This window comes from Sander lucioperca, chromosome 7 (assembly GCF_008315115.2).
Source record: "Sander lucioperca isolate FBNREF2018 chromosome 7, SLUC_FBN_1.2, whole genome shotgun sequence".
NCBI lineage: Eukaryota > Metazoa > Chordata > Actinopteri > Perciformes > Percidae > Sander > Sander lucioperca.
In genome coordinates, this window is record NC_050179.1 from 30,667,696 (window position 1) to 30,691,639 (window position 23,944).

The 23,944-nt window shown below is 40.6% G+C and overlaps 1 protein-coding gene across 7 annotated transcripts in view; it reads left to right on the forward strand.

The window, feature by feature from the left end:
* LOC116046857 (mgat4 family member C) overlaps positions 1 to 23,471 on the forward strand; it is a 112,113-nt gene extending 88,642 nt beyond the window's left edge. For all 7 annotated transcript variants that reach the window (XM_031295322.2, XM_036002857.1, XM_031295325.2 and 4 more), the window contains 3 exons: positions 19,946 to 20,097; positions 20,744 to 20,891; positions 21,760 to 23,471. In XM_031295322.2, coding sequence (XP_031151182.1) covers positions 19,946 to 20,097; positions 20,744 to 20,891; positions 21,760 to 22,916 — 1,457 coding nt within the window. In that variant the 3' untranslated portion in view covers positions 22,917 to 23,471. The remainder of the gene's footprint in view (positions 1 to 19,945; positions 20,098 to 20,743; positions 20,892 to 21,759) is intronic.
* The last annotated feature ends 473 nt before the right edge of the window (positions 23,472 to 23,944 follow it).

Here is a 23,944-nt window from a genome sequence, read left to right on the forward strand (position 1 = left end):
AAAAGCCAACTCTCTGCCATCGAGCACTTCAACCAGGTTGGTATTTCCTTTTGTAAAAGGGGCGGGCTCTCTGTGCTTTCTAAATCAATTGGAATGAGTTGGCTGCAAGGCCCCTTTGGCGTTGAGCAGCATTACCCTGAGATAAGGTGGCTCAGACGTGACAAGCCATATTAACCAGCCAGCTCTCCTCCTGATTGGAGCATTGCCTGCAGGAGGGAGCCCAGCGTCTAATTGAACAGTCTGCCTTTCTGTTGACAAGACGATAATTTCTACATATTACCAGGGAAAACCCTCGTCTTGTTTTATTGCCTGTGTGCCGAGGCTCTGATGAATGTGGGCTAAGTCTCAATCACATCAAGGTTTGGTTCATGGTAATTTACGGAAAGGAGAGGTTTTGGGGGGGGGGAGGGGGCTGTGTAATAGAGGTTGGGCGAGGACAGGGTTAAGTGGATCAATGTCCATTTTCTTTAGACTACCCAAAGTTCATGTTAATCTAATTTAATGTCTGAAGGGGGAGGGTGCACAAAATAGAGAATGAATTACATCAGATGTCAAGGGGAACCCGACTAAATAATTCAGTTACCTAAGTGTGGAATGACATTAACCAGATTGTTGACTATTAATAGCACAAAGGTTGGACTGACATAAATGGTATTCTTCTAGTTATTACCTGTTGCTGGTAATTTAATGATCCTTTTTTCGATACCAATTTTATAAAATCCATTTTATCAAAAGGAAATTACAACATTTCACATTACGATACAAATCTTTTTTTTTTTTATGCTCCTTTACACCTATGTGACGCACACTGTAGTCAAGCCATTTAAAATGCACCACACACACACACACACCCTGTCTCTGTGCGTAATGTAGGGTTTTTCTTGCGTGTTTCTACGACGTGGAACATCGGTAAGCCAATCACAAGCATTATTAGATCTTGGTACAAGCATGCTGCATGCTCATTGGCTCACTGACGCTGATGACATATACTCCTTAGGTACATTTGGTATTTAATGACAAGGATACTATAGAGGCAATTCGATCGGTGCCTAAAAGTTTCCGAGCTCACGGTACAGTTAATTGGCTAATGAATCTCATTCACAATGCATTGGATTGTGCTAAACAGATAACTGATTATACTGTACTTCTATGTAATTGCCACTGATTACAGGTAAAACAATCAGGCAAGCCTAGTTAGGTTTCTCATCCAACACTCGTGTTTAAACGTCAGGTCTGCTCACTGATTCTCTGGTGTCGTCCTGCTGCTGGCTCTTTATGTTGTTATTTATTTCGAGCCATTTTTTACTCTTGAAATGACCAAGTGAGCATGTCTAACGTCAAACTGATTGAACGAGCTATTCATACAAGAGCTGAGCTAACAAAAAAAATATGGGGGTACATTTATTTTAAAGCTGAAAGATTTAGGCTCTATTGTGGAAGGATCTGGAAGACGCATCATTTTCTGTCATATAGTCCCACCCTTCACAAAGCTGTATAGTGTATACCCACAATTGATGTGTTCAAAGAAATCCTTGCTTTGCGGCTGTCAGAGTCAGGAATGAAAGCTATCAGCAGCATCAGACAACTGTGTCCAAAGCAATGTTTCAATATTTTGCATGCTCCGGCTCCCATATGGTGTGTTACATTTCCACTTTGAAGGGCGCACCATGCATATTATTGTCTTCTATTTTAAGAGCCTCCCCACCGTGCAGTGTGTGGAGTGAAATGTAGGGGTTTCACCAAACGTCTGTGTGCCCACCAGGGCCAGCCACACAGCAGCTGTGACTGATAAAGCGGATCCTTTCCACAGGAGAAAAACTTGTTCTCTACTCCCTCTCGACTCTCAGACCACAGTTCCTGTCCTGTCCCCGGGCACTAACGTCCAACTTCTAAATGCCAACTCAGTCAGGAGTTATCGCCACTATTTCCCCAGCGAAAAATGTCGGATGGATGGTGATTTTCTGCTTTATGATTTCACAGGAGTGGTGACCGTACAGTGTGAGATAGATACTCTGTCCCAGTTTGATAAGTGGGGCATAATAATGAAAATGGCTTTTTGAAAACTAAGGTAAAGCCTCATTTCAGCTCTGGTAGGTCAGCTGAAACTGCAAAGGACAATGTTTAGTACACTGTTATAATCATTGTTATATATTGTTTTATCCTTATACTCTTGATATTGTGTGCAAACTTAATTTGTTTGCATCTTTTTGCTGGGTTGTTATAAATATCATATAAAATGTACAGGAGCCCTCCATGAACATCCATCACAGACTGAACTGTGCTGCCTCTCATATCCTTCATTTGGGGTGTATTTCACAGCCAGTGAGACACAAACGAGAGACCGAGCAGGCCATGGCTCAGCGTCCATTGTCACTCTTCCTGAACACAAGGCAATAATCACCCATGCATCTCCAATCTGAGCCGAGAATAAAACAAGGTGAGAAAATGAGCGTCGCGGTGCCGCTGCAGGGGGAGAAAATGTGAAAGGGCGCTCAATGACACGCCTCACACATTTAGCATCACTGCACATTGTAGAAAAATCTTCTAATGGACAGTCAAGTCCAGCGAAGTTAGGCCACTAAAGACAATCGTTTTCTTCTGACGGCCATACCCACTTAAAGCTGTACCAGTGAGATTTGACTGCCATTTGTCATATTTCCTTTTGAGCCATGAATGGAGCAGAGAGAAGAGGCTTACTGGATATTTTTAGACTCTCTTTGATGGCTTATTAGCTGGACTTGAACGCCATGACTCTCTTAAAACCAAATATAAATATATCACAATGATGGCAAAGGACCAAGAGTAATTCACCATTTCTGTGACAATCAGTGGCAGAATGGAAATGAATTGAATAGATACCTTCAGTACAAAACATATATGTATATATATATATATATATATATATATATATATATATATATATATATATATATGTTTTGTATATATAACATTTACTGTGTTACATAAATGTTATACAAATATGTATTAAAGGCAGAGGTGCTACTTTTTATGCAACTGAAACTTTCAGGTATTTTTTAATGGCATCTCTCCCATCTTGCATATTGTAAATATTTCAGAAGATCAGTGTTAGTCATTGCTGCCAACAGCTGGATCCTCTCAACGTACTGTACTTAAGTTTCCCAGTCTATATAGCAGCCTACGTAACACAATTGTGAAATTACAGGTACATTTAGCTTATTTATTTAAATAGGGACAATGCACAATTAAACATTAACCTTGTATAAGAACAAGGAGAGATGCAGCCTGAATATTAAAAATAGGTCATGATAAAGCTAGTTAGAGTCGGTTAAGCTTAGTTTGAAGTAAAATCTTGGCAGATTCGTGATTCTGATCTAAACAGATCCCTCTAACGTTCAACTCAAGCTTGCTTTATGATAGATTGCTATACAGCGAGATGCAAAATATAAATGATAATTGACAGTGCTTCACACTTTACTTGTTCCCAGTATAAGCGCAATCTCCCACTGTTGCACCCGCTGGGTGTTAAAGACAGCACAGCAGAAACAGGAGAGTGTTACCAGCTGGTATGCGATTCCATGTGACCACAAATCAACACAAAGACATCCCCCCTGATTTGGATGGTCATATTGCTCGTGAAAACTCAGAGGCCCTTTTGGTCTCCACCTTTTCATTTCAATACACAGTTTGCCCAGTACACTCTTATTACCTCTCATTCTGCGAGTGTCTACCTGAATACCAAGCAATCTGTAGAGAGCACAGGTCAGACAGCACAACATAGGGCACCCAACCACTCAGAAACGCCGAATGAGGTCTTTGCCTCACGTTTTCCTTTTAATGTGAAGACAACCTCCATGGCCTCTTAAACCTGCCACCCACCCACCCATCCTCCCTTTTTTTTTCTGCGTGGCAGATGAGAACACAGGTGCACATACACATGGGTTGAAAAAGCTACATGAACTCAATGCGCCACACACAGTAGAGGTTGTGAATATTTGACTAGGGCATTGCAAATCTTGAGGATCTTTAAGTGTAACTCACTGGTCACCATGCATCTTTAATCGGATCTGCCCCTCTTGTCCGACAGCAGTGATAGGACCCAGGGTTTGTAGAAAGTAGCTGGCCCTCTCCACCTTGATGAATTAGTAAAGACTTTCAACCAGGCAGAGATCCAGTCGGCAGCCTTTGAGTCGATAACAAGTTGATTTGTTTTCTTCAGAAAAGCATGCATTGTTTACAAGCTACAGATTACCCCTCAAATTTGATCCGCCTCTCAACACTTTTCACTGAGCTTTGACACAGCCTGGCCTAGCCCAACCACATCCTGTTTCTCTTCTCAACATGTCCAAGCAGCAGCCTCTACAATGTGTATTTCATGGTGCAATAAAAAATAAATTAGGTTGTGCCTGCACTGAGCCTCTGTTTATGAGGTTCCCATAAATATTTTCCATCTAAATTTGTGTAAATTTTAGAGCCGCAAACTTGATTTTCTTGAGTTATTGTAATATTCATTATATACACTTGCGATTGCTCAGTACTCATTATTTTTTAAGAAGCTGTTTAATGCTAATGTGGCTTTATTATAAACTCCTGAAAACAAAATACACATGAATGCACACTTCTGCATGTGTAACAATAACCTCTGTGTACAGCATAGCAGGTTAAAATGTGCATTTTCTTTACATCAAACATTGACATGTGTTTTTATTTTGCTCAAAATCCAATCCGTTCCATTGCCTGCATGTCATCAAACAAATAAACAATGATGTTTACCAAATGGCTTTGTTGTACAACATACCCGCTTATTAAAATGGCATCTCATTAGAAGCATTGAGCAGCCGTTTTACATGAGATTAATTGGGGTTTTTTGAAAGCACTTTCTCTTCATTATCATTCTGTCTTGCAAATGGATTCACTGCAAAGGCAATGCATATTCATTTTAGAGGAAGCTTGAAAATTGTTCGGAAACGAGCCAAAGGTGGTGCCGGGCTGGTGTGCCGACTTGCGCTGAATAATAAACACAAGAGCCTCTGCTCTAGAGGTGAGAGACAACGGCTGTCTGCAGAATACATGTGGAGACCTGCTGAAAACCTCTCACCTTCAGTGAAGATATTGTAGTTAATTTGCTTAAGCCCTTAAGAATAATTAGTATTAGGTCTGACCTTTGTATAGTAGTTATGAACAAAAACATGTAAATAGTACACATTCAAACATATTCAGACTCAAAATGATGAATAGGATGTGTGTTGTAATTGTCCATGCTGCCAGGTGAAGATTTGGATGCAAGGCATCCTCTTGGTACCTCTTTCACTCTAGTGGCATTAATAATGCACACAGACAAGCTTTTACTGGATTCTGATTTGCTATTTCAAAAGGTGGAGGAAGTGTGCAGTATACTCTCTTGATAAAGTGGTCTAGTTGCATTTTCATGATTCTTTTTTCTTTTTCTTTTGACGTACTATTTTGTATGTGTATTGTGTATATTTCAACATCAGAGGAGCCCATTTGGTTGAAAGCCTGCCCGAGGCTGGGAACCAAACAAAAAGTATTCCTTTTTGTCAAGTTGTGGACTCTTTTACCTGAGGCAAGATGAAGTACTTCAAAGGCAAAGGGCATCCTTTGTCAGCATCTCAAACTGACAGCAAAAGATCCACCTCAAGAGTAATTGCAGACAACCGCTATTCAAAAGAAATAGTCCCTTTGGCTACACATCCAAAAACAAGAGACACAATATCACTGAGCTGTAACACACAGACAGATCCTTTCATTAACCTCTGCAGGGTTAATGAACCATTAGTAGTAAAAACAGTAGTGTTTTTTTTCCAAAAATAATCATTTTTACATTTAACTGTAAAGTGGACTGTTTAACATGTTGACATACTAGCATGTAACAGTCATTACACATATGTAATACTATAACATATAGTCCTTTAGGACAGGTTTGCCCTCAACCTGATTCTAATTTGATTTTCTGGAGGACAAAAAGGAGAAATCAGACCTGGGAAATTAGCTAATGTCATCTTTGTGGACACATTCTCAGTCTTTAGCTGAGCATAAATGTCACTGAACAGTAAAACACTTGTTAATTAAAGTGTAATTGTGTTACTGTTGGTTCGGTGCCTCATTTAGTTCCATCTGATTACAGCAATAAACTGCCACCACAGTTTCAAACACAACAGACAAAAAAAGAAAAAACTATATAGACACTGACTAAAAGCCTTTGTGTAATTACCTAATAATTAGGGCTGTCAGCGTTAACGCGATTAATTTTTTTTAATCGCATTAATTTTTTTTTACAATTTCTTTATTGACATTTTTATAAAAGAAGTGGGGTGTACAAAAGACCATGTAATTTTAACATTTTTTTAAACCCCCAAACCCAACCCTGCATTGCTCAGGAAAGGAAATAAACACAGAGTAGTAATGGCAATTGCAGTTATAACTCAACACCCAAACAAATAGTAATAATTATAAGTAATGACAGTAGTATTACTAGTAACAATGATAATGCTGATACAAGGCAAGGAAAAAAAAACGGCATTTATTAATTTATTTTACACATCACTCGGCTTTGCGTCGTGCCTAACAGGCTACTATTTTGACCCTTTGCAGCACCGTTACTTATCATCAAGCTGCCACTTCCTCGTATCACATCCTGCTGCTGCAGGCTACAGGCATGATGGAGAAAGACAGCAGCAATGAAATCCTGACTGGAGCTTTTTATTTTCCAAAACTCCCGGACGGCTCGTAGACAAGTCGAAAGCCATATGCACATTGTGTAAAGCCGAATTAAAATATCACCGAAGCACGTCAAGCTTGAGCTACCACCTACGGAGCTAAGCATAGTAGTAAAGTTAACGTCATGCTACCCGCTAGCATGCTATCCACTCAGGCAAAGCACTATTAATGGAGAGTGCTACTTGCCAACCTGTGGATGAAACCAAATCCCAAAAAATTACTACAGCTCTTGCGAAACGGGTGGCAACTAACTGCAGACCTGTCAGCATCGTAGAGGACTCAGGTCTTAAAGACGTACTACGGTTGGCATGTTCTGACCTGTCTCGTTGCCGTCGAGGGGGACAGTAGTTTTCACGGATACACAGCCTGTACGACACGGAGAAAGCAGCCCAACTGGAACAGCTGCAAAGTGCTGCAAACACTGTCTCATTAACCGGTGATCACTGGACGTCAGTGAGTAATCAAAATTATTTAGGAGTTACTAAAACTATATTGACTCTAGTAAGGATAGGGATTTTTAGTTTTTTAGTTAGGTACTTGGAGGAATTGTGCAACAATGACAGATTCACACATTTTTCTTTTGTTTACAGTAAATAAATAATTACAAATCTTAAAATCAAGTTCACAAAGTAACTTTCTTTGCATTCATTTGATTCCCAATCAAGATACACTGGTAAAAATTGCTTTCGATTGTTAATATGTACTTAAAAACTGTTTGAAATGCAAAATAATAGAATTTTAATCATGTGATAAAATATGCGATTAATCGCGATTAACTATAGAAATTCAGCGATTAATCGCGATTAAAAAAAACGAATCGTTTGACAGCCCTACTAATAATACAGCCAGTCAGCGCCATTTTGTATCACATAGGGCACCTTGTTATGGCCCAGTACAACCTCTGTCCTGTAAACCGCCTACGTATGATCCACAGCAAAACCGGGAGGTAGGGCACAGAGCAAAGAGGCAAAGCGCAGGAACGTTCTGGAATTGGTTGTGCCCATGGTTGCGCCTTAAAGGGTCAACTTTGACTGGAAGGTGGCAATTCCGAGCGATGACGGTGCCAAGGCTAGCGCTGCGCGCTCCCCATAGGAAAACAATGGAACGGCCAGCGTAGAACAGTTTTACCGCGGATCATGTGTAGGCTGCTTTACTGTTGGCCATTGGGCAGCTTAACAAGATGAGATGGATTTTACAGGTGAAATTAAAGACTTTTCTTTCCCCATAGCACAGAATGACTATAATACATCTGCAGGCGGTTGATAAAGTTGTTGATTGTTAACAGTAACTCAACAATTTCATGGTGCCTTCAAAAGTCACTGTGTTTGGGAGCAGGGATTCAAGATTATCCCACTTCTGATACTAGAAGAGAAGAGAAGGAACTGTGATAGTTAAACTACAGTAAAATAATTGCTCAATTGCAGTATCATTAAAAGGGTGCAGAATTGGAATAGCATTTTTACGAGAACCTCGGAGCTCATTTCTGTCATCACAAATGCCACAGTGTTTTGCATAACCAAGGTTATAAAATAATAGGCTGATGATGGAAAACTCAAGGTCTGCGCAATGACCGCAGGAAATTGCTGAACGCTGTAATGTTGCTGTGGCACAAACAGGGTCGTTAAGGTTGAATAAGTACGGGCATAAGTCCCAGAATAGCTAATTAATACAGACCATGTGCTCTTGGAGACTCCTGGGAGGCCAGACACAACAAACACAGGCAGGCGAGTTGTACAAAAAAGAAATAGGCTGCAGTTTATCATTTTGTTGGTGGTTGTAATGGAAAACATAAATGTAAAAGATAAGATTTAAGAATGTGTCTCGTGTTTTTATCAGATTTTGAATGCTAATGCATTCTCAGCATGTAGCTGAGCTAATCTTCCATACGTACATTACAGTGGTATCAACACTTCTTTTGAAAGGGCCATTTGATCTATGAAACATTTGTTTTTGATTACCAAAGGAGAAGCTCAGCAAGGGCTGCCCTGTCAGGGGTATTGGAGATAAACGCCTTTTAGTGATTGGCCGTACCACACATCTCTCATCAAATATTCATGCTGGAGACATGGGAGACTTCCGAGGATGCAGGGATATAGGATATTCTCCCATCAGTCTAGCACTGGGATAGGTAGTCAATGTCTGAGCAAAGAGCCGCCTCCGGAAGAACTCTGCTATTCAAGGCTGTGAGGCTGGCAGGAAACATGGGCTTCTCCTCTGAGGTTGTGTGCTGTACATCTCAATTTTGCTCATTCTCCTGCGTTCAGGAGGAAGAAGAATGTGTGATTTCTAGGATTGTGAAGGTTGCTTCTGAAGTATAAAACTTTAAAGACTACAGATTTCTTGATTTAACTTTTAAACACTACTGTGATCCATTGGAAGGTTTAAAGTCAGTAATGGTCTGTTTTTCTTATGTTATGTTTGCCTTCATAATCCATGCAATGATGTTACTATTATCTCAGAACAGCTGATTGTGTATATGTGTATCATTTTTAATCTGGACTACCTTTTTCATTCAAGCATGATGTAAGTATTCAAACTGATTTTGTTTCTGATTTTAAAAGTATCTGTTTGGTGATTTTGATATATTGTCCAAGCGTTACATTAAAACCTTCAAAGAAGTTTTGTTTTAGTTTAAAGTTGAATTTCAGAAGATCAAAGAGAGTTGCGAGATAATGATCATCATCTACAAACTAATCCTGCCGTTGTTCCATAAAGAGTGAATAATGAGGAAACTGCTAGGACACTACAGCCTTATTCTCGCGTAACTAGGGATCTTATTGTAATTTAAAGTGCCATTCATCCATTTTTGGGCACTAGAGGAATTCCTAAACACGTTAACAGACATGCTCTTGTTCTAAAGAGTTCATGTGGCTAGCTTTTTAGCAATAAGCTGCAAACTTACACATCCAGCAAATATAATTCCAATATTCAATCTCATTTTTGCTTGGTTTTGGTCACCACCACATCCTGAGAAAACTAACTATTTTCAACAGGTGACCACTAGCTTTTGTCGCTAGCTTTGGTGTTTGGAAGTTAGCACGCAGTGGGTTAAGCTAGATCGACTACCAAATAATTCATATTTCCAGCATCCATTATTCTCCCAGTAGAGGAATTTTAAAAAGTCCATAAAAACTAATGAATCTAAGCCTATCAGACTCAAACTACTGTGACATGAGATTGGACCAATATTAGATGACTTCTGGCCATGGACATGGCTGAGTCACATTATTAAAACACATGCATCCATCTGGAGTTATAACAAATCACAGCGGGAATCCAGGAGATACTATTCCTGTGATTAAACAAGGCTTATATGCTATGGGCACATTGGGTCATAGCATATTCAGGTTCATAATTTACATAAAAGCAATTTAAGGTGGAATATATAATTTTAAAAAATCTATGATCCCATAGTGGCAAGAGATAATTTATTTATTTATTTTTGGCCTTTATTTTTGACAGGACAGTTGAAGACATGAAAGGGGAGAGAGAGGGGGAATGACATGCAGCAAAGGGCAGCAGGTCGAAGTCGAACCCGGGCCCACTGCGTTGAGGAGTAAACCTCTATATATGGGCGCCCGCTCTACCAACTGAACTATCTGGGCACCCACTACTTGGATTTTTACCTAATGGAGATAGTTGTCAATATTTTTCAGATATTGATATTACTAATAATTGGATTAGCACAATTTCAATTCAGTTTTAGGATGCATTTTCCTAATGATGCTAATGATTCTTGACTGAAATGGAGACTACACCTTTAAATTTACCTGATTACTTTCAGCCGCTGTGATTAAATGCAAACCCCAGTTGTGTGAGCTCACATTCAGCTCTTTGGCTGTCTACGTTCTGCTTGACCAAAAAGCTCATTCCCTAAGAGCACTTCATGTATGCTCTGTCATACTGGGTGAAACTGGGCCATCTTATTGTGTCTCCAGTCCTCATTTCAACACGGAGCCTTTTGAAAAGCCTGCCAGTGCCCCGTCTTCCCCTGCACTAAATGTGTTGCGAGAAGATAGTGCATTCTCATGTTATCTGCCACCGGCCTCTTGCCCCTTCAGCCATTTTCTCATTTCACAGATTTGACCAGGAGGTGACCTTGGCTCTTTAAGTGCTTTTAAGGCAGAGCCAAGTCTCCTCTTCCTTTTACCTGTCTTACAAATGGAGACAGCGAGAGAGAAGGAGAAGTAGAGGGGGTTTCTCTCCAGCCTTTTCTTCAACTGCCTCTTACCTCCCATTTTTCCCATCCTCTCTCATGCCCGTAGCCACTGTCCAGTTTTTTTAATGGAGTAGACATGATGACATGCTGTTGTCTGCTAATTCAAGTGGGTCTGTGCTTTTAATGTAGTAAACGGCCTCAGGGGAGCAGCAGCATATGACACATGACGTCAGGCACAGAGGGCAGTCAGGGAGTTTGAAGTTGGTGAGACACACAGTCTATTAGCCAGATATGATATAACAAAGAACTAATTGCTTATGTTTGCCCTGGAGAGTACTTCACAATATGCAAACACTAATCATCTTGTGTCTCAGATGTAGGTAATAATTTATATCACCGGCCGCATCTTCACAACCTCACACAAGGGATGGGGAAGAAATGGAGACAGAGCATATGCATGTGTCTGCATGTGGACAGGGGGCGTACACATGTCGAATGTGTTTTCTTGTGGAAATAAGCAAGACAGCATCGCAGTCCACCGCCATCCCTCCCAAGTGCACCCCTGGCAGAGTGCTAATCTGGGTCAAAGTGCTAACTGCTTAGAAGGGCCGTGGAGAGGCTCGGCTACATATGAATCATTTCTCACGCCTCCCGTTCTCATTATGCTCACCACAGCTAGAACGGCAAAAGGCTTTGATATTTTCCTCCAACCTTGAACATCCAGACAACATTCTGAAAGCTTCAGTAGCAACCGCATCTTCAATCTCTTTCACATCGAGTCAGTGACTCTTCCCATCACTGCAGAGAGTCCGAGAGCCTCTTGGCAGGTCTCTGTGATAAATAAAGTACTGTGTATGTTGCCACATCATCAACACATTAAGCTCTTTGATTGCACTCAGTTTGTCTTTCATAATAAATGCAGTCTTCCTTTCATATCACTGATGGCGTTAAGGATTGGCTCTCCAGACATGGCACGAGTCCATTTGCAGCTATAAATGATACAAGAACTTTTCCTCTCCAGCCAAGTAAGTAGAAATCAAATAGGGAAGGAAATATGGAACGATATGATGAAGTTTTTTTTTAATAACATTCTGGACCAGGCTGGTTGATCTGGGCGATTGTAATGCAGCAGTGAAAGCGCCACAGCCATTTGTTCTTAACGTTGTGATGCTTGATTGCTCTGAAGGTAGCATCAATGGGTGGCACATGCTCAGTATTTCATGAGAATGTACTCCAGCTTGCGCAACCTGTGCCACTGGAAGAAAAAAAACAAGCCTTGATGCTGATGAATTGGAAAAGCCTTGTTGATGTCTCCAACACATCCTGGAACAAGAACAAGGCACTGTCCTCACACTGTATGAGCTTAGAAGGGCAAGGACACCTGGCCCGTCCGGAATAGAAAAGGGCTGTTTGGCAGTGCTTAGAAATATTCTTGTATCAGAGACCATTTGGGGTTTGTTATGCTCCAAGGCTTGTCTTTCACACTGATACCTTATGGGAGAACAGCTGCATGTGCCGTTGTCACTGGACTGCTTGTTTCTCCCCCAAGGGCCACGGTGGCGGTGGCGGTTGGTGGTGGTGGGGGGGAGGGTGGCGCAGTTGGACAGCGTGTCCGTGGGGTATGCATCACATTCAGCACACACACACACACACACACACACACACACACACACACACACACACACACACACACTCATTCTCTCTTCTACTGCCACCTCCTCCTCTTCCTCCTCCTCCTCCTCCTCCTCCTCCTCCTCCTCTTCCTCCCATTAGAATGATTGAGCTCAGACTGCTTACAGCAGTGACAGGCCCAGCACAGGGAGGCGATAGGGGAAAGCGGCGCTGCTGCTGTTGCTGCTGCTGCTGCTGCTGCTGTTGCTGCTGCTGCTGCTGCTGCTGCTGTCGTGTGTTTGCAAAGTTTGATGCAGATGGGATTGGTAAAGCACACCGTGTCTGGGACAATTTTATGATCAGAAAACCACTTGACAGCTTGCAGACGCAAAGCAAGAAACAAAGGGAAAATAAGAGTTTGTGTTGTCGCCTCAAAAGACATGATGACTCCCTTTGGATGATTACCTTTTGTGGAGATGACTGGTCATCCACTTCAAACATGATTGGCTGTTGTGGCACATGGCTTACAGGAATTACATGGTGGACCTGCAAGTAACACAGCTTTCAGGCTTTAATTTACCACACCTCACTGACAATTCCCCACTGCATCACGATAATGAAGATCATTTCCATGTTTCTATATGGGGCATGGATGTCTGACAATGGTTGCTAAGTCTTTGTAGATGACAGATTCCTTTGTCGGGCAGGCTGTAAGAATGTAGTAATTGGTAAACTGTTTGACCAATTTGAATTATTAACGAAACAGCCATTTCATAATAAAGGGATTTACGAATCCGCCCTGCGCCACAATTTTGTTATCAACAAAAGCCTTTGTTACTCTAGGCTTTTTTTATCTAGAAAGAAAATCCATTGAAAGTGGCTAAAGGCCTGACACAAAGCAACTGCTGAATCCCCGCAAATCTGCAGGCTTAATTGATTATTTGTGCAGAGCTGTATATCTGCAAGGTGCAGGATACCCAGGGGAAATAATGTAAAACAGATAACAAGATGAAATGTGGGAGAAATCTTTTTCTATTCACAATGAGTTTTCCATCTAGGTTTTCCCATTACGGAAACGCAGCTTCACATTTTAAAAAACGGCGTGGCCTACATTGAAAGTTGAGAGTTGATTCAAGCAGGCGAGAAAAGTATTTGTTAAGAGGTTATTTTGATTTCTGAATAACACATGGAGGGACTCGATGTTGTGTGTACCTGAGACTCCCGGAGGAGAACATTTTATTTTCAAATCGTATCTTCATTAATATTCTGCCTCTCTCAGTTCCCTGCCGGCATTCAAAGGAATGAATGCATCATGCCGTACACAAATGTTTTTTGAAAAAGCAATCTATTCAGATTTTTTTCACATTCAGGTTTGCAGGTGTTACTCCTCAGCCAAGCCACGTGTTCTCAAAGGCATCTTGACATTGTGGTTTTATTTTATTTTGAAATAACTTTAAAGCAACAACCTTCGGAAGAAGGGATGTGAAATTACTGTGGAACCTGACTCATGTTTGTGGCATGTTAGTGCTGCTGTGCGCAATCCTGACCTTTTTTCCATTTACTCTGCTCTTCACTCCGCTTTTACAGTACCCGAAAACAAATAGTGGTATCGTTGGCATGCAGGAGGATTGCTTCCACGCGGCAACAATCAAGCCATTACGAATGGAGATGGAATGGAAAGTCTTTTGTTTTTGTTTTTTTTGGTGTGATATAGTATTCTTGGCATTAGGTTGCACATCAGGCCAGACCATAATTGCCTTCTCCTCACTGGGGAGCTCCTTGTTTTCCATTTGAAGTCTGCCTCTGTCAGATTTCACCATTAGAGGGAAGGGTTGTAGCTGGGGAAAGGAAGACAATTCCTGGATCAGTCATCTCATATGGGCTGCCAGAGAAGCATGGAGGACATTGAGGGTGAATCCATAGATAGCTTGCCAAGGTACTTTTACTTTTTGCATGGAACACAAAAAAGGAATATTGTAATAAAAACTAGGTCCTACTTTATCAGATATGCTGTCCTGTATCTAGTGTTGAAATGATTACATGATTCATCATACGTGGGATTTTTTGCTGAGTTTTCATTATGGTAAATTAAATATATTTATTTTGGTTTTAGACTATTGGTCAGGCAAAACAATAGATTTATATATTTATATATATAAATATTAGTTTCAGCACTTAAAATATGACACTCATTTAGCTGCATCATATTTTGGCTGATGGTGTTACATGATTTCCAAGAATTCAATGCTCCTAATTGTACAACGCACTTTGTGAAAACATTGGGAACATACATTTTTTTCATCTTCATCATGATACTAGTCAATACAGAGGTCTTCACATCATTTTCCAGTTTCCATTTCATCTTTCTGCACAGCAACAAAAAAAAATATTTAGCTTGCTGTGACGTCAAGGATTGATGGGTAGAAGATGTCCAGCTGCGAGCATTTCCCAGCCCTAAGGGACAAGTCATGGTGTGATACAACCAGGTGATAGTTTCCTTAGAGGATTTGTGTGTGTGGGGGGGAGGGGGGGGGGCTTTCTGGGCGTATTTTCTATCTTATCTCTTTCAGGAGCAACTGTAGCAACAATCAGAATGAATTCTGGCTCCTAGCTGGGTGTGACTGTATGTGTTACATCCAAAATTGTATTAAAAAGACAACAAAATACAGAGATTATTGAATTAAAAAAATGCAAGGTTTGAGAAATGTTGATCAAATTGAAGATTTAGCCACAAGAATGAAATTGTAATTGAATTTGTGAGGTCCCTTACGGCTAGCACACTCTGCTTTTGTCACAGTTTTGTTGCCACCAATCTCCCTTCATGTCAATCTAACAGGATTTAACCTCTTATTGAGCACAGTTTTCAAAAGGAGTTTGGGACAGACAGCTGATACGAGTTAAGTGCACAGCACGTTGCTGGGTATAAGCGAGCAGAGAGGCAGTATTGTGGTTTATTTGGTCCAGTTCTCTCTCACACACACACACACACACACACACACACAGTGCATAATGGATATTTAACAGCCCTAGCCTGCTGGAAGTGTGCTGTGTCCTGAAATGGTGCTAGAGACATCTGAGGGAGTGTGTGACTGCCAGGATGACACACCCATTAAAACACACTTAGTGCATTTCACTGCTGCAGTTCCACACTGGATTCATGCCACAAGAATGCATACAACAACAAATACATGCCTCCCTCCCTCTTGTTAATGGATGCTCCACTGAGTCATCCATATATCCATATATATACCTATTCTATATCCTAGCATGTTCCAAGAATAAACAGTACACTGGAGATAGGGATGATAATGTTTTAGGTATTCTGCTGTGCATCTCAGTCACCGTTAAATCTGGGGTACGAGAAGCGAGCATGTTTCCCAGCTGTGCCTTTGGCAGGATGAGCATCTCATCCTCTTCCTGCTCTGAGCCCATACTGAATTATTGAAACAAGAGAGGCGCTTCACTTTGTCTTGTATCATCAGGATAGACACCCAAAACTCCAATCTGAGAGATCAACTCCCCTCTAACACGAAGCAGAGAAGTTGTTTAATTGTAGCTCTCCCGCTGGATCACGCACAGAATACCATTTAGTTTTATAGTAGGTCAGGAGACTCAACATAGCTTATGCTGCTGCTGAGTTCTCACCAAAGAAGATGAGGCAGGCAAGAGTTACCTGAGCCGTAGTGTCAGGAGGACTCGTAGTCGTACTTGTAGCCATCAGCTGAGATTCCTCCAAAGTGGCTCTAATGAGTCTTCTCATCATTATGCTACACTCAGCTTTCTCCAGCAAAACTCTGCAATTTACTGGACACATGGCACACACATAATGGAGACAATGAGTACGTTTACATGAACATCAATATTGCACTATTATTCCGAATATGACAATATTCAGAATAAACAGCATATTCCGTTTGGATATTCCAAACAAGGTCTTTTTCCGAATTTAGCATTTTCGGATTAAGACGTGGGATATGCCGGTATTATTCGGGTTTTAGAGGCATTCTTTGGACATATATACAGCACAGCCGGAATATGCATCTCAAGCTGGGTTTTTAACGCAGTTTAGGCCGAGTTTACGGCCTCTTGCCTGTTTGCAGCTTACGATCAGCTACGGCGTTGCTATGGTTGTTGTACACAAACCAACCAGCCAACAAGGCTGCGGTAGAGATGCATGCCCAAAAGAAAGGGAGGAGAAACACAGCTACTTTTCAACATTATAAAAGACTTTGATATCAACAGGTTTTTGGATATGCACAAACATCGCAACGTCGACCTTTTCAAGACGTTGGTTGAAGGAATGAAATATGGAGGCTATGTTCGCATGGTCGAACAAGTCCACACATCTTTTTCCCCATGTAAGTCTATTGGGGAAAGTCTTTTTGGGCCAGGGGGCCATCACATGATGGTCCAGGAGTTGCAATTCCACTGTTCCACTATGTTCAATTTGCTTCAAAGCCCGGCGCAGTTCCTGGGGGCCTCATACTGACACTTTGTTGGTAACACAATAGCTCACAAAGAAAGATAGATTGTCTATAGTGTTACAAATGTGATTATTTTGTGTGAAACACTTGAATAGACAAATGTAAATGCTAGCTGGTAGCATTACATTTGGTTCTCATATTTATTTGGAGAATATCCGCTTTTGCCATCTAAAGGAAGATGAAGAGTTCATTCCTCAGTCTGTCAAACTGTTAAATCAGAAGATGAGCTCTTGTTAGGCTGAGGGTAACATGAAGTTAGCCAATAAGACATAAGGGTTGAACTGTTCTAAGACTGGCAATATGTGCTTGAGTACTTCCAACACTGAATGCCAGCCAATTCAATGTTTGGAATATTGTGCTCCATATGATTTCTTTTTTTCCTCTTTTTGGCTTGTTATACACAAATCTTCAGAGAATCTTTTGAAAAAGAGAAGTCTAATCCAACCACTTCATACTGAATCCTTTCTTGATTTAATTAAATTGTTGAAATTCTGGGCTGCATACATTTAAACTTTTGAATTTAAACAAACATTTAAACACATTTGAAATGTAAAAAGACACATGCCTTAGATACTATTTCTTTGAATTTTTGCAGCTATTAACTACTTCATAACTAAAGCAGATATGAACATTTTCTGTAGGTAGTGATGCTCATTCAGTTTGTTATACTGCAGAAAAAAACTGCTAAATATTGTAATTGCCGGCTGCATTAATTCACACTGCTTAGAACGTTGCACAGAACAGGCCGCATTGGATGGAAATGTTAAATTCAGTTTTCAAGTATGCACAAAGAGGTATTGACTAGCCATATCCCAGGTGGGGCTGACTCCTGGTGCGAGTGATCGATGTGTGTGTGGTCATTGAACTGAGCTTAGAGGTAGTTTGTATTCTATTAGGCATCTCTGGGGTTTTGCAGCAATGGAACAAAAGCGCATGCTGATGCCTAATTGCCGGCAGAGAAAAGACTAACGCCATTGTTACATCTGTAGGTTGTTACTTCTGCTGCCGCCGTTTATTGGCTGTTTCTCCCTCAATCTGTCGCAGTTGTACAGTTGCTATGAGGAGTTGCCCATCCTGTGGTGACTGAGCCTAAAACATATTCTGTTCTAGCTGAAATCTGTACATGTTATAGCTTTCATTGCTACTTAAGACTGCTGATATACAGTATGTAGGTTTAGCTGTCGACATCAGATATACTTTGTGATTGCTTTGTTTTATCTGTGTTGGATAGGGAACACCCCACATATCATTTATTAACAACTTAAGGGGTATAATTCAAATTTTCTGTATGACTTCATGTGTTTCTGTGCTTGGCTTTTGACAGCCAGTAATGCTTTTGCCCCCCCATATACATTACCTACAGGGGAATGGGAGCAAAAGAAAATGTACCAGTTGTACCTAAACAATGTTATAACATCCTATCACCATAAATCTGACTCTCAAAAAAGAAGGTAATAATACTTCCAATAGAATGTGTTGTGTCCATCCTGTGTCCTTCTACACAACTCTCCACTCACAACAACCTCCTGTTTCCCTGTTATTTATAGTAGCTGTTAATTGATTATGGCATTAAATAGTTGTTTAAAAGAAAGCTCCGGGTGCCTGGGTAGGTCACCTGGTAGAGCAGGCGCCCATGTATAAAGGTTTAGTCCTCGACCCAGCGGCCGCATGTTCGACTCCGCCCTTCAGCCCTTTGCTGCATGTCATTCCCCCTCTCTCTCCCCTTTCATGTCTTAAGCTGTCCTATATAAACAAAGGCCTAAAATGCCCAAAAAATTATCTTAAAAAAAAAAAAAACTCCAACAAAACATCTTCTGAGATCTCGTCTGGCCCTTATGTCCGCCATCTCGCTGTCCTTCATAATGATAATACAGCAGATGTGGTCTTGCATGTTTTTTTTTAAATATTAGTCAATATTTTTGCCGTAATCCTGCGGACAAACAAAACAAACCATAACCTACCTTGCGGGGGGTGAAAATAAAAATGGTAAAACAATTGATTGACATAACATTTATTGACATTAATTATCAATAATGTAAGTCCTTTATCAAGCAATGCCAAACTGATACCATCTTCTGAAATGAGAAGATTGTTTTTGGCTATGTAACTGTAAGTTAAATACTTTTGAGTAATGGACTGTTGGTCAGAAGAAAAATTTAATTAATCAAATGTCACATCTGGGGCATTTTCTCCAAATTTTTTTCTTTTGTAAAATAAATGATTGATTGATAAATCATAATATAATTGATAAATGTAAATGAATTAATGAAAGTAACCATCCATTGTATACTCCATTTTGTCTCTTTTTCTTCTCATCTTTGTGTTTGTTTTTCTTCTATCGAACACAAATCTGAAATAAAGTGAACTAAAATGGAACTTTAATTGGCTTTTCCCTTGATATCGTGAAGTGAAAAGTCACATTTTCAAAATCAAATAGGAGTAAGCTAGCTGATAAGAGCAGACAGAAGCAACTCTTTTTGACCATCGTAGTATAAAGATTATATTGAAATGCTGGCCGTGGACTACAGCACCACCGTTCATCACTGCACAGCTACAAATACCAGTAGGGTGGGGGATGTGGATGCTTCCAAATGGTGTATATTATCATTGTTATTAGTGAAGAAATGTTTTATTTGCATCAGTAATCCATTGTTTGGCATGTTCATATCCTTGATGTCCTGCAGTGACTTAAGTTTTTCTCTCAAGTCATTTGCCAAGATTTGGTTAACATATTTCCCCTAAAAGGAAAAAAAACACCACTCTATCACACATCATTAGTAGTCTGTTGAAGAATAATTATGATGCTACTGGAAGATAATCACGTCCTACATGGCCGTATGGTCCCAAAAATTAATTCTACCACAATCTGTTGATGCTTGATAAAAAGGCAAATTATTAGCATGCAGCGTCTTGGGCTGACGACATTCAAAGCAAGCCGGTCTAACTTGTCGTTTCTCATGCTCTTCTCATGCAGATCCCAGTGAGAGTGTGTACAGCATGAGGCTGGTGTGGAAATCCCTGGACAAGATGAGGTGTCTGCGGAAACGCTCCACTATTCCCTTCCTCGGCTTCCTCATCACCTTCCTCCTGTTCCTGAACCTCTACATTGAAGATGGCTACGTGCTGGTTAGTACATTTGTGTTGTGTATGTCTTTAGCAAGCATTTACCAAATAAAGATTTTACTATAAGAGGATACACTCTTACTACAAATGTGTATTCCTTTCTAATGTCTGAGCAACAAATTGGCCAAATATGCTTTTAAAACCCAATGTGTTCACTCCGCCCATGTTGTCCCTTTTATAGTTGCTTGGTTTTAAAGGAAACATGTTTAAATTTTCATAACATGGACTCAAGTTGAAATCCAGACAATGTATTTCTTATTCATGATGCCATCAAAACTTGGTGATCACAGTACATTATCTGTGTTTGTTATTTAAATTATTAAGAGGTAGTTCACATTCCAGCTCTCTGGTGCTCTTCTGAAGTCCATTTGTTTGGCTTTGCAAACTGCTTGAAGGGGTTTTAAGATTCCTTTTGTCTCCAAACGTCTAGGGTTAGCTCCGCCACATCAAAACACATATTGTCTCAAGTTTGTACAGGATGTAATTTTAAGAAAACAAATGGCTGGTTTTAACACTCAACTGAATTATTTACAGTAGAAATTGAAATTTTTAGGATGACTTTCCTGTCCCTTTTCTGCAGTAGTTATGACACCTTTCTCTATTGTTCATAATATGAAGTAATGTTTGTGTTTTTCATGTTGTGTTCCAGGAAGGGGATAAGAGACAGCTACGGGAAACATCCGTCCACCCTTCGAGCTCAGAGCGATACGTTCACACCTTCAGAGACCTGAGTAACTTCTCTGGAAGCATTAATGTCACTTATCGTTATCTCGCTGGAACCCCACTGAACCGCAAGAGTAAGTTTAGTGTTTGTTTGAAGAGAAATTTGCATTGACTGTCTTTATGAGCATGGGGAAATACAATAAGTCATACAGTAGTTGTGAACATGAACTGAGAATAAGAACTAAAACGTAAAAATCTGTGACGCGCGGATTTAAATCACAGCAATAAAATGCAACTGCTCCACAGAGACATTTTTACCTCAAAATTAAACACTATACACTCCTCTTCTCAAGAGTACCATGATTTAGTTTTTTATGTTTTACCTAGAATAAACTCTATTTTGAGGTCCGAGGACATGAGTTAAGATTATTTTGTCAAACTACTATTCCCAAGATCAATAACAAACATGCTTAAATTACAGCAAACGTTTAAATTAAAGGCAACTCAAAGTCCCAGTTCACCCATCCAGGGCACTCGGACATACTTTCCGCGTCTGTGGAGGGCTGCAGACTTGTAACGGTCTCGCAGCCACAATGTTGCGTGCATTGCCGCGGACACATGCCGCCAATTTCCTGGAACCGCAGCTGGACAAGCCCATCTCCACCACATCCCCCTGTAGATGGTCAGCTGTGTGTCTGCCAGGTGACTCTGTGTGTAGGACGGCCAATTTAACCCGCCCTTCCTCATCGATATAGTGTCAAAAAAATATATATATATGTTTTTATTAATATTGTTTTTAACCGTTTCACTGTCTGAGTATTAATCGGTCAAAAATCTTGTTGTCGGTTAACGGTTAAACGGTTAACTTGTCGGTCTTGAGTTTGAAATAATTAATCTTCTCCAACCCGGCATTGCATGACGATACAATATACTTCAAATTGGTCATTTGAAAGCATTTCTGTTTACATCATGATAATATGAAATGCTCATTTTTGTACACAGAGTATCTCACCATTGGACTTTCATCAGTCAAACGAAAAAGAGGAAACTACCTACTAGAGACGATCAAATCCATCTTTGATCAGTCCAGTTACGAGGAACTCAAAGAGATTGTAGTTGTGGTCCACCTGGCAGACTTTGACCTGGTCTGGTGTGAGAACCTGGTGCAGGAAATCACCAGGAAGTATGCCCACCACATCATAGCCGGACGCCTCCTGGTGATCCAGGCACCAGAGGAGTACTATCCGTCTCTGGACGGGCTAAAAAGGAACTACAATGACCCGGAGGACCGGGTCCGTTTCCGCTCTAAGCAGAACGTGGACTACGCTTTCCTCCTCAACTTCTGCACAAACCTCTCTCACTTCTACATGATGTTAGAGGATGACGTGCGCTGCTCCAGGAACTTCCTGACGGCGCTGAAGAAGGTGATCACCTCCAGAGAAGGCTCCTACTGGGTGATGCTGGAGTTCTCCAAGCTGGGCTACATCGGGAAGCTGTACCACTCCAGAGACCTGCCCCGTCTGGCTCATTTCCTCCTCATGTTCTACCAGGAAATGCCCTGCGACTGGCTCCTCATCCACTTCAGGGGTCTGCTGGCCCAGAAGGACGTGATCCGCTTCAAGCCCTCGCTGTTCCAGCACATGGGCTACTACTCCTCTTACAAAGGAGCAGAGAACAAGCTGAAAGACGACGACTTTGAGGAAGACTCCATAGACATCCCTGACAACCCTCCTGCCAGCCTCTTCACAAACATCAACGTCTTTGAAAACTATGACGCCACCAAGGCTTACAGCACTGTTGATGAATATTTCTGGGGGAAGCCTCCTTCCACAGGAGATTTCTTTGTCATAGTCTTTAATAAATCTACCAAAATTAGTAAGATTAAGATTGCTACTGGTTCTGACGACCGTCAGAATGACATTCTTCACCACGGAGCTCTGGAAGTTGGAGAGAAACTAGTTGGGACTAAAAAAGGGAAACAGTGTTCCTCTTATATTACATTAGGGGAGTTTAAAAATGGCAACATTGAGGTTCAAGACGTAGACCACAAAATTGCCTTCGACATTGAGTGTGTTCGCATTGTGGTGACAGCCAGTCAGAAAGAATGGCTCATTATTAGAAGTATTAGTTTATGGACTACACAACCCCCCAGCCAATAAGGACTATAAACAAAGACTCTTAGTATGTCATAGAGGCAAAGGTTTTTATTATTATTATTATTTACTAATGTATGTATTTCCAGGTTTATTTATTCATTTTGTATGTATTTATTTATAATAATTTTGATTGCCAAATCAATCTATAGTTTTTATACCTGCAAGTTGTAACCTTAGTGGAGCATCTTCCAAGTCATTCGTATGGACTATTCAGCTGACCTCAGAGTATTCATGAACATTTGTTTTCTGTCTTTCTTTCTTTCATTTAGATTTTGATAGCTGTCCTTAACATAGGGCTGGACGATAATTCAGGGTTGTGTTTTACCAACTTTAAGTGATATTATGACATTCTTCTGTACAAATCCTGTGAAAAGACCAACACCAACAATAAATTGATCGCACTAACAAGTAGTGTCATGTAGCCAAAGTCTTATATATCTTTTTCCTATGTGCCATAGACCTCCATTGTTGTCCAAAATCAGTGAGCCATACCATTTTATTGGGTAAGATATTACTTAGTCAATCCGTCATACACCATCATGCTGCTGTACTCTAAATCAGTGGCCCTCAAACTTTAATCAATAATGTACCCCCTTTTGAAATATTGTTTCAGCCAAGTACTGACTAACCCCAACCCTAAACGGGGCAAAACATTTTAGGTAGAAAAAGCTAATATAAAGAAGTACAGTGCTGCGCCTGTTTAGGCTAAACAACGACATAGTAGCTGAAAAACACTTAAATGCTAGCCTACAATTCAAATGTTTAGAATCCATCACTAAATCATCATTATTGTACTATAATTATTTTAGTAACTATGCATAAAGAAATCTCACATACCCCCTGCAGTACTCCAAAGTACCCCTAGGGGTACTAGTACCCCCAATTGAGAATCACTGAGCACCAAATGTGTATTAATCCGCAGCTGAAAACAGATCCGTAGACAGGGTAGGGAAGTCAGAAACTACTGAGAGATGGACATTTTGGGCTTTTTTGTCTTTTCATGGGATTTGTTGACATGACAAATATATAGA